Genomic DNA, 12,494 nt, shown 5'->3' on the forward strand with positions numbered 1-12,494 from the left:
CTATAGTACTATAATAAATAATATATATATTAAATAATGAAATAGTATCACAAATATGTTTTTAATTCTAATTATAAGTATTCTTGGTACTATTTTTTGTACTAAAATAAATCTAGGATTATTAAATTATTTAATTAAAAAACCTTCTGTATTACTGTAATATTATTAGCAGTGAAAAATATATTTATTTCATGAATCAGTAATGAGACTTTAAGGGAAAATGTGTTTAATTTTCATGAAAAAATGTCACAATGAATAAAAAAATATTCATTGTCCTAAAAGGCTTCATTTTCTTATTGCAATATATATATATATATATATATATATATATATATATATATATATATATATATATATACTATTGCTATAGAATAAAATATGACCTCAACTACTTCTTTAAATTCTAGAATCTAACATTGTACCTTTACAAAATTTGCTGTGGCGTGCTAAAAATCACTTTGAACACCATAGCACTTTAAAGCAAGCTCTGGCAAACCTACTATGGTTCAGTGATGGTATCACATGGTAATACCATTGTACTTTAATATTTAACATACAATTGTATCTTAATGTAGTGCTTTTTTGCAAGGGCACATTTTCCTCAATGAAGAAATGAATTTGTTTAAAGAAATCAGTGATCAACAAGATTTAAACTCTACGCAGTAGTCTTTCTATTCAGATTTAAATGACAATAGGTCTGATTCAGTCTTTAATTAAGCTTGATTCTAATGTTGCAGATGTGTGTTATATAATGTGTAACATGAGAACTGAGGGCCCCTGGAGGCTCTATCACTCTTAAATGGACCACATTAACCCTGGACCCCATTACTGCAGGGCCTCTATAGGGTAACACGGCCCCAGGGCACCAGACAAGCTCAGAGAATGTTTGGGTGTGTGTGCACACAGTTAGTGTGTTTACCGCAGGGAGAGCGAAGAAAGATATCGCAAACACACTAAAACAGGATGCGATGGCTTTTCCAATCCATGTCTGAGGGACTTTGTCTCCGTAGCCTATTGTAGTCACTGTGACCTGGGAGAGAAAGAGAGTTTGAGATTTAACCTTCATGATATTTATTGGTGTTTGCTAAAGTAATCATCAGTATTTTTATGTTACTATTATATTATATTATTTATAGTACTATTGCTCATACTTAGAGATGGTGATTTGAACAAACCCCTAACCCAGCATCAGTGTGTAACTCGTTCTACACTGTTTGTGCTACAGACATAAATGATCATTCAAATCTTGTGGCTTGTTGAGGAGAGGTGTGCTTGCTAACACTTTTCTCAACGATCAGATCTGGCAATCCCCTAAAACCCCCTAGCAGCCACAAAGCAACATGATTAAATCTCTTTAAACACCTTAACACTGCATAGCAAGCTCTGGCAACTAGGGATGGAATGATACCATTTTTTCTCTTCCGATCCGATTCCGATACCTGAACTATCAGTATCGGCCGATACCGATCCCGATCCGATACCAGTGTTGTTTTTTTAGAACATCTATAATTCACTGTATCAAAATGATTGGGAGTACTCTTTGTGTAAAGAAACAAAAACCTCTAACAATACATTATTTTATTATAAAATAGGAAAACAAAAAACAATTACATAAGAGCATGTGCAAAACTTTATTGTTAACTAGTCTGCAGGATGCAGCAGCAACAATTCCAGTAATTCCAGTGAAAGTCTTCAGTAGAAAAGAAGCCAGTTCTCTTTACACATTTTAACTTGTATCTGGACTTGTAAATGTTTTCAGATCTCTATCTCTCTGTTTGAGTGTTTGTTTGTTTGTTTGTTTGTTTGTAGGCTATTCACAGTAGTGTAATATGCTTCCCATTCAACATCTGGTAAAATGCTTGTCCGGTGCCGTTCTCAATGCAAGTTATAGACGGACCGAACTATTGATCATCTACATCTGAGATGGAGTTTGTGTGGAGCAACCACATATTGCGCTGAGCAGCACATCACGAGCCTCTGCGCGTTTATGTGTGTGTGTCGGCAGAGCGGCACTTGTTCAGTAAAGCGTGGTGCCAGAGACTACATAGCTGTGCCAGCTGACTGTATATTTATTATTCAACACAGCCTTTTGCAATTCACAAAGCTTTTGGATGACTGTAAGAGCCTGAATAAAATGTACAAGTTATATGGGCTACTTTAATGGTGATTTGAATGTTATTTATGTCATTATTTGAGCTTGACAGTAACGTCAGTGACCAACATGCGGTATCGGATTTGGATAGGGCTCATCGGACCGATACACTCTGGGTAAAAACATCAGTATCAGACCCGATACCGATCCAGGTAACGTATCGGTGCCATCCCTACTTGCAACACCCCAAAAAACCTCAGTAACCTCATAGCAATGTGTGAACTCTTTAGCACTCTGTAGCAAGCTGTGACAAACCCCCCCAAAACCCTAGCAACCGCATAGAAACTAGCTAAAAACAATTTGAACACCTTAGCACTAAATAGCAATGTCTGGCAACCCTCGAAGACCGCTAACAACCACAAAACAACATGCTAAAATCCCTTTGAACACCTTAGCACTGCATAACCATCTCTGGAAACCCCAAATCCCCTAGCAACCACATAGCAATGTGCTAAAAACACTTTGAACACCTTTACACAGCATATTAGCAAGCTCTAACAATCCCCAAACCCCCTAGGAACCACATAGCAACGTGCTAGAAAACATTGAACACCTTAGCACTGCATAGAAAGCTCTGTCAACCCCATAAACCCCCCAGCAACCACGTAGCAATATGCTAAAACACTTTTAACACCTTAGAACTGCATAAAAACCTCTGGCAAATCCCTAAAACCCTCAAGCAACAACATAGCAATGTGCTAAAAACACTTTGAACACCTTAGCACTGCATAGAAACCTCTGGCAACCCCCTAAACCCCCTAGCAACATGATAAATACACGTTGATCACCTTAGCACTGCATAGAAACCTCTGGCAACCCCCTAAAACCCCCTAGCAACTGCATTGTAACACGCTAAAAAAGATTTGAACACCTAGACACTTTATAGCAAGCTCTGGCAACCCCCAAACCCCCTAGAAACCACGTAGTAACATGCTTAAAACACTCTGAACGCCTTAGCACTGCATAGCAAGCTCTGGCAAATCCCCAAACCCCCTAGAAACCGTATAGCAACACACTAAAAACACTCTGAACACCTTAGCACTGCATAGCAAGCTCTGGCAACCCCCTAAAAACCCTAGCAACCACATAGCAATGCGCTAAAAACACTTTGAACACCTTAGCACTGCATAGCAAGCTCTGGCAACCCACAAAACCACTGGCAACAGCATAGCAGCCTGTTAAAAACAATTAACTCTTTAGCACTGTTTCGCAAGCTCTGACAACCCCCAAACCCCTTAGCAACCACATAGCAACATGCTAAAACACTTTGAACACTTTCTCACTGCATTGCAAGCTCTGGCAACCCCCCAAACCTCCTAGCAACCACATAGCAATGTGCTAAAAACACTTTGAACACCTTATCACTGCATTGCAAGCTCTGGCAACCCCCCAAACCCCCTAGCAACCACGTAGCAATGTGCTAAAAACACTTTGAACACCTTATCACTGCATTGCAAGCTCTGGCAACCCCCCAAACCTCCTAGCAACCACATAGCAATGTGCTAAAAACACTTTTAACACCTTAGCACTGCATAGCAAGCTCTGACAACCCCCCAAAACCCCCTAGCAACCACATCGCAATGCATTAAAAAACATTCAGAACACCTTAATAACAAAGCGATGCTACATAAACACAAGTACATAAATGAAAACGCTTCTAGCTACCCATTCTCAATTTCACACATTGTTGTGTCCCGAAATGTGTCAGAATGCAATACATAACTCGATACATATTGCAAATATGTGTTACAATCTCAACACATAATGTACATGTAATGTAAACTGTCTTCTACCTTAATTTTTTTTTTTCTTTCAGGTTTACTACTCTCATGGTGGAGCAACTGTTCAGTGTGTTCATGTGTATCTCTATTTTTAACTGAATCAGAGAAGACATAGGTCAAAATCTACACAACATTGAATCAAAACCCTTTTCTGTGAAAATGATGAACGTATCATGACATCAGACATTTAAGGAACACTGTTATTGAACTTCACGCTTGTATTTCCTCTAATCCACTATAAAACGTAGGGTTTCGGCTAACGCAGGAAAACAAATCCACCTGTTACGGCGGGTGAAAGTGTCCGTTCGGACACATCGAGAGAGCTTTCTGGTGATGGGGGGTGTTTGCGTTCTTTCTATTTAAGACACACAAAAAGAGCTAAAGTAGGACGAGGCGTCAAACAAGTGCTTCGGGTGGCTAGAGAGTTTAATCCCGCCAGTGAAAATCCCAAAGACCACAATGGCCATGACCAGAGAGCGTCCACAGTCACTAGGGTTTCAAGTGCCATGGGTGGCGCCCCAGACTGTGTGTGTTTGTGTGTGTGACTTCGAGGCCCCTAATATTCTCCAACCGACTGATTCACGTTGAGTTATTGAGTCACAGAGTTCAGTCTATGCTCTACGTGTGTGGCAAAACCAAAAGCAAACATCTTTATGTGTATTTGTGTGTGTGTGTGTGTGTGCGTGGTAATACGACCGTGTGGGCTGTGATTACAGCTAATGTTTTTTTTCCATCTTGTCTATAATCTTGCAAAATTTATATTAGCTTTTTTGGTTACTGACATGTTTGAAGGCAACTTGAAGTCAATATTACTGGATACTTTAATCCCAATGGATAGAGTCAAGTCCCGCCATACATTATTTTCCCGCCCTAGATTTGAATACCATACCACTATCTGCAATGAAAACTTCTCATCTGAATTATCTGAGCCATGCAATCCACATTTATTTATTACCTTTTTACTCTTGTATGTCAACATTTGACATTTGCATCCATTTGTATTTCATGCAATAAAATGTTACTCTGGTCTAACTATTTTCTTCGATTCTCCCTTTGCCCTTTCCAAGTTCAAGTTGATTCCTTCTCAGATTTGTGAAGTTTTATAGTCTTCACAGAGACAAAAGCAGCGCGACCCCCGTCGAGGGTTTCTCAATGCCGCCTCCTTCATACAAACATCTACTTTTGTCTCGATTCAAGGGGCAACAGGAGGCCATACACTTTCTGACCCTCTTCACAGAGAGGTAGGGCCTCTGCAATTAAAACGTTTAATTAACAAATCTGACACTTTACAGTGTGGAGGAGAAAGCTCTTTGAGTGAGGTGAAAAGACGAGAAAGGAGGGCATTGGCAAAGCTTTAAAGCTCTCAAATTCTCCATACAGCCATACGATTGGTTTCTCATTACCGTTTACACTAAATTCAAAATTTTTAATTAACTAGACTGGAAACACCATCCAGGACTGATTCCAATGGCCTTTTGATTGGGCCCATTTGGAGTGGTGTCCCCTTTTTCGGTGTGGTTTGCAGTGCATCAGAACAAAGAACATTACTGAACATTTAAAGGTGTTTGAGTACCTCAATTAAAGATTTGGCAATGGATATAAAAATTCCCACTAATCCAAAGCAAGACCCCAAAACTTACCAGACAAGACCTGATACAAATATAAGCTATTTAGGACTCAAAATACCTCATGGATCAGCAAGCATTGACATTCACCACTAATTAAACTCCACAAGCTCAAATATAAGATAGTTTAGATTTGTTTTCTGGTTTTAATTTAAAGGATTAGTTCACCCAAAAATTAAAATTCAGTCATTGTTTACTCACCCCTGTGTTGTTATAACACTATATGACTTTCTTTCTTTTTCTTAACTCAAAGGGAGAAATTGTGAAAAATGTTGTGTTCAGTGATGTCATACAATGGCAGTTTATGGTGACCACCTCTTCAAGCTTCAAAAGAACACAAAAGTATAATTCAGAAGTCTAATAAATTATTCCATGAGACTCATGATTGTTATGAAAGTATATGATAAGATTTAGTGAGAAACAAACTGAAATCTAATGTATTATTTAGTGAAAATGTTCACTGACCGTTGATCTCCTGTGCGTGTTCATGATAGGGCATGAGAGCAGTTCATGCAGCCCCCTCGCGACATTGGGGCGTTCAAGAGAAAACTTGTTTTGTTTATCTAAAAACAGGTCCTCCACAGTGATGGTGACAACAGAACACAACACAGCTGCACACAAAACAGAGAACAGAACTTACTAAACATGTCTGAAGAGTTTGTAGTCGAAGAATTGATGCATTTCTATGCCCAGCCTTATTTTTTTGAAAGTTTTTGCACAGTTCACACAAGCGATCGATAGAATGTACATCACTCATCACTGTTGGTTAGGATAAAAACTCTGATTAACATAAAAAATATACCTTTTATCACATGTTGTTTGCTGTCATGTTTCGATACGGTGTGATTGTGGCTGCCTGTAGCCTCCTCTATGTTTCTGTTTGATTTCCGAATGCTCTGTTAACAAAAATAAGGCTGGGCATAGAAATGCATCAATTCTTGGACTACAAACTCTTCAGACATGTTTAGTAAGTTCTGTTCTCTGTTTTGTGTGCAGCTGTGTTGTGTTCTGTTGTCACTATCGCTGTGGAGGACCTGTTTTTAGATAAACAAAATGAGTTTTCGCTTGAACGCCCCAATGTCGCAAGGGGGCTGTGTGAACTGTTACTCTTGTGCTCTATCATGAACGCACACAGGAGATCAACGGTCAGTGAACATTTTCACTAAATAATACATTAGATTTCAGTTTGTTTCTCACTAAATCTTATCGTATACTTTAATAACAATCATGAGTCTCATGGAATAATTTATTTGACTTCTGAATTATACATTTGCATTATTTTGAAGCTTGGAGAGGTGGTCACCATAATCTGCCATTGACTGACTTTGCACAAATTGTTTTCACAATTTCTCCCTTTGAGTTAAGAAAAAGAAAGAAAGCCATATAGTTTTATAACAACACAGGGGTGAGTAAACAATGACTGAATTTCTAGCTGAACTAATCCATTAATACCTATCCATCCATTGGTGTTGTTTCATAGTTTAAATGACTTTACTATTATTCTAATATGTGGAAAATAGCAATTATAAAGACTACTTGCACATAAATCATATGTTTCCTGTTCACTCACCACGCCCCACCACAGAGCATCAGCGTAGCTGGAGAAGCCCGTCTTTCCTTCCTCGTCTACTGCGTCCTTCTCCGCCAGATACACGAAATACGAGGAGAAGATCAGACCCAGAAACCCGATGTAGAGCGTGGTGATCAGCTCCTAAACAATGGATAGTAGATAAATTATGTGGACATGAACTTACTTTCTAAATTTTAGGTTAAAGTTTATTTTAATGGTTGAGTTGTGAGAGAAGTTGAATTAAATGGTTGTCTAAATATTTAAAGGAACGATCCGGGTTTAAAACAAGTTAAGCTCAGTCGGCAGCATTTGTTGCGTAATGTTGATTAACGCAAAAAATTATTTAGACTCGTCCCTTTTATTTATTTATTTATTATTTTTTTAAAGAAGAAAAAATTAGGGTTAAAATATTGTTTTTAAGTAACGTTTGTATTATGTAAAAACAGTGTATTATTTTACCAGTAATAATTGTTGCGGTGGGACTACTTTTCGAGGTAGATGAATGTCTAGTTATTTGTCAGTGATGTAATTTCTGTGGGTGGCGCCAGAACATCAACAAAGTGTGACGTCACGCACTTGATGTCAGGTAAATGAGTAGCAGACGGATTTAATTCACTTTAAATTTTTTCTGACACTATCAGTTAGGTTTAGGTTTAGGTTTAGGGTAGGGAGGTCGGTTTTGTTGATTTAAAACCAGCTTGGGAGGGTTACTTTTCAAATGTATTCCACTACAGATTACAGAATACATGCTGTAAAATGTCATTTGTAACGTATTCTGTTAGATTACTCAAGGTCAGTAACATATTATAAATACTTTAGATTACTTCTTCAGCACTGGTAGATTTGTTCACTTGTTTTGACTATAAAAACTCTGCCAGTACAGTAAGACAAAATACACGTTAAAAATACATTCTCTGAAAAACCGAAATATCTTATGCAGTGTTGTTTCTAAAACAAGATAAATCAAACTGATCTTGTTTTAAGGATTTTTGATATTTTTACAGAGAAGCAATACAGAAAATCTAATCAAGAATTAGATTTTTACCCTAATATCAAAGGTCTTACTAGAAAAAAAGAAATTATGATCTAACGTGAATTTTCTTGATAAAAATATATGTTCGTACCTGGTAACATGTGCATGTAAAATGGCTTGAAATAGTTTATTTCTATTTCTTCTGCTCCAAACTTACTTCAAACGTACTTCTCTGTCTGCTCGTATGAATGTAACACATCATAAGAAAGTGTTTCACCGCTGTTCAAATGCACTTTGGATCACATCATTTATATGTAAAAATGTTTTCCATCTGAAAGGACTAAATATTAAATGAAACAAATGACAATAAAATGCAAAGTAATCTCTTCAGTAATCAAAATACATTTTGAATGTAACTGTATTCTAATTACCAATGATTTAAATTGTAACTGTAGTGGAATACAGTTACTTATATTTTGTATTTTAAATACGTAATCCCGTTACATGTATTCCGTTACTCCCCAACACTGTTTAAAATGCGATAGAGTATTAACCTTAAAAACGTATCTGTTTGGGAGAACATTGGGTGAACTCATGAGGCCACATTTGGTGTGAAAATCTGAGGTTGATTACAACAAAGGTGATTAACTCTGTCTGGGTTTTACTAGACTATAAAGAAGATGAGCTAACTGATGGAGCAAAGTAAATGTACCTGCCGATGAATAAAGACCACCGATCCCAGAAGTCTCCACGTTCCACCCTGACGATCCACATGCAACATACGTAAGATCTGGAGGAAACGGATTCCCCTGCAACCAATCACAACAGAGCATCAAACCTAAGGATACTTCGCCCAGAAATGACATTTTTTGCCTAATTTCACATTTTGTGCTCCACTGAAGAAATTAAGACCTGTAGGTTTGGCACAAAATGATGACAGAATTTTCATTCTTGGGTGAACTATCCCTTTCAAATGAACTAATGTAGGCAAATAGGTCATTAACCTAGGTTTTTAAAAAAAATTTTATTCCCTTTTCTCCCCAATTTGGCATGCCCAATTCCCACTACTTACTAGTTCCTCATGGTGGTGCGGTTACTCACCTCAATCCAGGTGGCAGAGGACAAGTCTCAGTTGCCTCCGCTTCTGAGACCGTCAATCTGCGCATCTCATCACGTGACTCGTTGTGCATGACACCGCGGAGACACTGTGGAGGCTCATGCTACTCTCCGCAATCCACACACAATTTACCACGCGCCCCAATTGAGAGCGAGAACCACTAATTGTGACCACAGGGAGGATACCCCATGTGACTCTACCCTCCCTAGCAACCGGGCCAATTTGATTGCTTAGGAGACCTGGCTGGAGTAACTCAGCACACCCTGGATTCGAACTCGTGACTCCAGGGGTAGTAGTCTGCGTCAATATTTGCTGAGCTACCCAGACCCCCCTTCTGAAGGTGTTTTTAAAGATCTCCTGTTTCAGTGGCATACCCAAAATTAAAGGCTTATAACTCAACCAAAAAAACAAGGAGGTTCAAAGGTTTGGTATCACTGTAAAGAAAATATATTTTTTTATGATATAGATTATGATACATTCTGAGAATTTCAGCCTAAGAAAAATCACAACAACAAACAAATTCTGATTTGACATTATATCTCCATGTGTACAAAAGCCTCTCCAAACAAATAAAACATAAACATTGTACATAATAACTCAACATGCAAACACAACAATGACTTAAGGTTTGCATAGCATGCAGACATAAATTTAGTAATGAGATTTCACAGAATGAGTTTCATTCTGTGCCATTTGAGTCATCACTGAGTCTGTGTCATGTATTTGGCGCCATCTCCTGGTGGCCATATGTAACATTGTGCTTCATGTGGATTATCTAATGATCTATACATCCGATTACCTTGTGTGTGGGCTCGTTTGAAAGATAATCACCTCCTATTCATAATGGTATGTGATATTGTATGTTCTATTTATTTTTCCTTAAGTTATAAGTGAAAATGCAGCATAAAAGAAACACCAACATAGAGTAATTGTCAAAGATATATACTTGGGGGCCTGGGTAGCTCAGCGAGTATTGACACTGACTACCACACCTGGAGTCACGAGTTTGAATCCAGGGCGTGCTGAGTGACTCCAGCTAGCAACCAAATTGGCCCGGTTGCTAGGGAGGGTAGAGTCACATGGGGTAACCTCCTCGTGGTCGCTATAATGTGGTTCTCGCTCTCGATGGGGCGTGTGGTGTGTTGTGCGTGGATGCCGCGGAGAATAGCATGGGCCTCCACACGTGCTACGTCTCTGCGGTAACATGCTCAACAAGCCACGTAATAAAGATGCGTGGATTGATGGTCTCAAACGCGGAGGCAACTGAGATTCGACCTCCACCACCCAGATTAAGGCGAGTCACTACGCCACCACGAGGACGTAGAGCACATTGGGAATTGGGCATTCCAAATTGGAGAGAAAAGGGGAGAAAAAAAAAAAGACATATACTTAGCTTTTACTCGCTATATTTTTGTCTGTGAGTAAAACAAATAGGCTGTTTGTATTATACTCTTTGAGAGCTTTCCAACAACATATGGCACATGGCTATTTGATCAGTTTGATGTTTTTACTGATTGCAATAATTTGTACAGTGCCATTTTTTTTTAATATTGCAGTTATTAATATTTTGACGACTTGTTTTTCTCATGGGCACTTGAAAAATACGTGATAAAAGCCTATTGACATGTTATGCATCAGGTACCCATATATGGAGCATTTGCTCATTTTTAATAATAAACATCATTACAATTGTTCAAAATGGATGATGATATATCTGTAGGTTTATTTGTTGTATCTGTACCTAATCGCTGATGTGGCGAAGACCTGCCCATTGGACCCGACGCTCAGAACCACAACAGAGGCGACGACCACGATCAGATCTGTGTTAAAATCAAGAGAAGGGCTCCGATTTATACTGTACATGTCAAGTGCTTTGCAGAAACCAAAAACAATAGTCTGTGCTTCGCCACTTTTGAAAAGCACCAGCCGCCACTGATTTCATTCAAACAGATGTATGTACAGTACCTATGATTGAGATGGGTTTCCTGATGAATCTCAGACGGCCTTTAATGCCCACGTATTTACTCCTGCAGCCAGCGGACCAGAGACGAACCACATACTCTGTTCCAAAAAACACCACCAACACGATCTCCTGCGGGACAGAGAGAAACAGATGCGACAACCTATAATGAAACTATATGACCTATCATGACCTTGAAGCGTTGAGCCTAAAACGACATTCACATTACTGATATACAAACCTTAATATATAAAAATCTGTTTAATATCTTGTGTATAGTACTATGTCCCATTCAGACAGTGAAATTAAAATGCAATAAATTATGACTTGATTTATAGAAGTGTATCTGGACTGTGTTCAAAGCCTTTGGGTTTTTTCACCCCAAACTATTAAGATGAGAGCCGAGATCCACCCCAAAGGTGTTCCAGGTGCCTGTGTGTGTACTGACAGAAATCCAAAGCTAGCAAATCAATCATATTTGATGCGGTAATGGGAACACCAGCCTTGCCAATGAACACGATCAACATCAGCTCAACTCAGATACAATGTCGCCATCCAGTGGTGATATCCAATCAGGTGAAACTGACCCTAGATCTGATCCGAGCTCTTTTGTTTGCTTTGTAAAGGCATGGCCATCTTAAAGTCAATGTAAAGTCAACTTAGTAGACATATCTGGCAAGCTATTACTCATGCAGTGCAGAATATACATAAAATCTACATTGTACTGTCTAAATTCACAATGAAAACATATTATGATGCATACAAATTAGCTCCTGCAATGGTTCCTTAATTTTAGGTTATTGTTGGGGATATTTTGTGTCAAACTCACCATCCAGAAGAGAGTTCCTGTGGCAAAATCTGCATACTGCTCGATCGTGGACAGGACGCTGAATATGAGGCACACTACGACCATGAGAAACCTGAGGAGGGAGGGAAGACCTGACATTACAAATGCATGATTTCACCATCATACAAAAGTATTTGACCAAACACAGTCAGGTATTCCAGAAAGCCATGATGAGAGGTCAGTTTCATAAATAAGCAGAATGTAAGTGTCCTTAAGAACAGCTGAGACACACACAAGAGGATTTCCCTCACACACACACACACACACAAAGTGGACAGATGGGGGAGAGTTTACCCACATTAGAGATTACACACTTGCATAAACACACATGACTGCACACACACTCTCCTTCTAACTCAAAAAGACAAACACACAATGTGACCCACACATTGTTGTCAAAGATCGAAATGTCGCATGTGTACAGAACAAGATGAAGAAGGAAAGGCTTTTGAGAGTTACGTCACGTCCA

The 12,494-nt window shown here is 38.7% G+C and overlaps 1 protein-coding gene across 1 annotated transcript in view; it reads right to left on the reverse strand.

Annotated features, from left to right (window-relative positions):
- Positions 1–12,494, reverse strand: part of kcnq1.2 (potassium voltage-gated channel, KQT-like subfamily, member 1.2) — a 180,299-nt gene that overhangs the window by 156,040 nt on the left and 11,765 nt on the right. The window contains exons 2-7 of the mRNA XM_051689309.1: positions 12,008–12,098; positions 11,184–11,310; positions 10,960–11,038; positions 8,814–8,910; positions 7,129–7,269; positions 920–1,030 (exon numbers count right to left, since the gene is read on the reverse strand). Of these exons, the coding sequence (XP_051545269.1) occupies positions 920–1,030; positions 7,129–7,269; positions 8,814–8,910; positions 10,960–11,038; positions 11,184–11,310; positions 12,008–12,098 (646 nt within the window). The remainder of the gene's footprint in view (positions 1–919; positions 1,031–7,128; positions 7,270–8,813; positions 8,911–10,959; positions 11,039–11,183; positions 11,311–12,007; positions 12,099–12,494) is intronic.

The sequence above is a fragment of the Myxocyprinus asiaticus genome, chromosome 46 (assembly GCF_019703515.2).
Source record: "Myxocyprinus asiaticus isolate MX2 ecotype Aquarium Trade chromosome 46, UBuf_Myxa_2, whole genome shotgun sequence".
Classification (NCBI taxonomy): Eukaryota; Metazoa; Chordata; class Actinopteri; order Cypriniformes; family Catostomidae; genus Myxocyprinus; species Myxocyprinus asiaticus.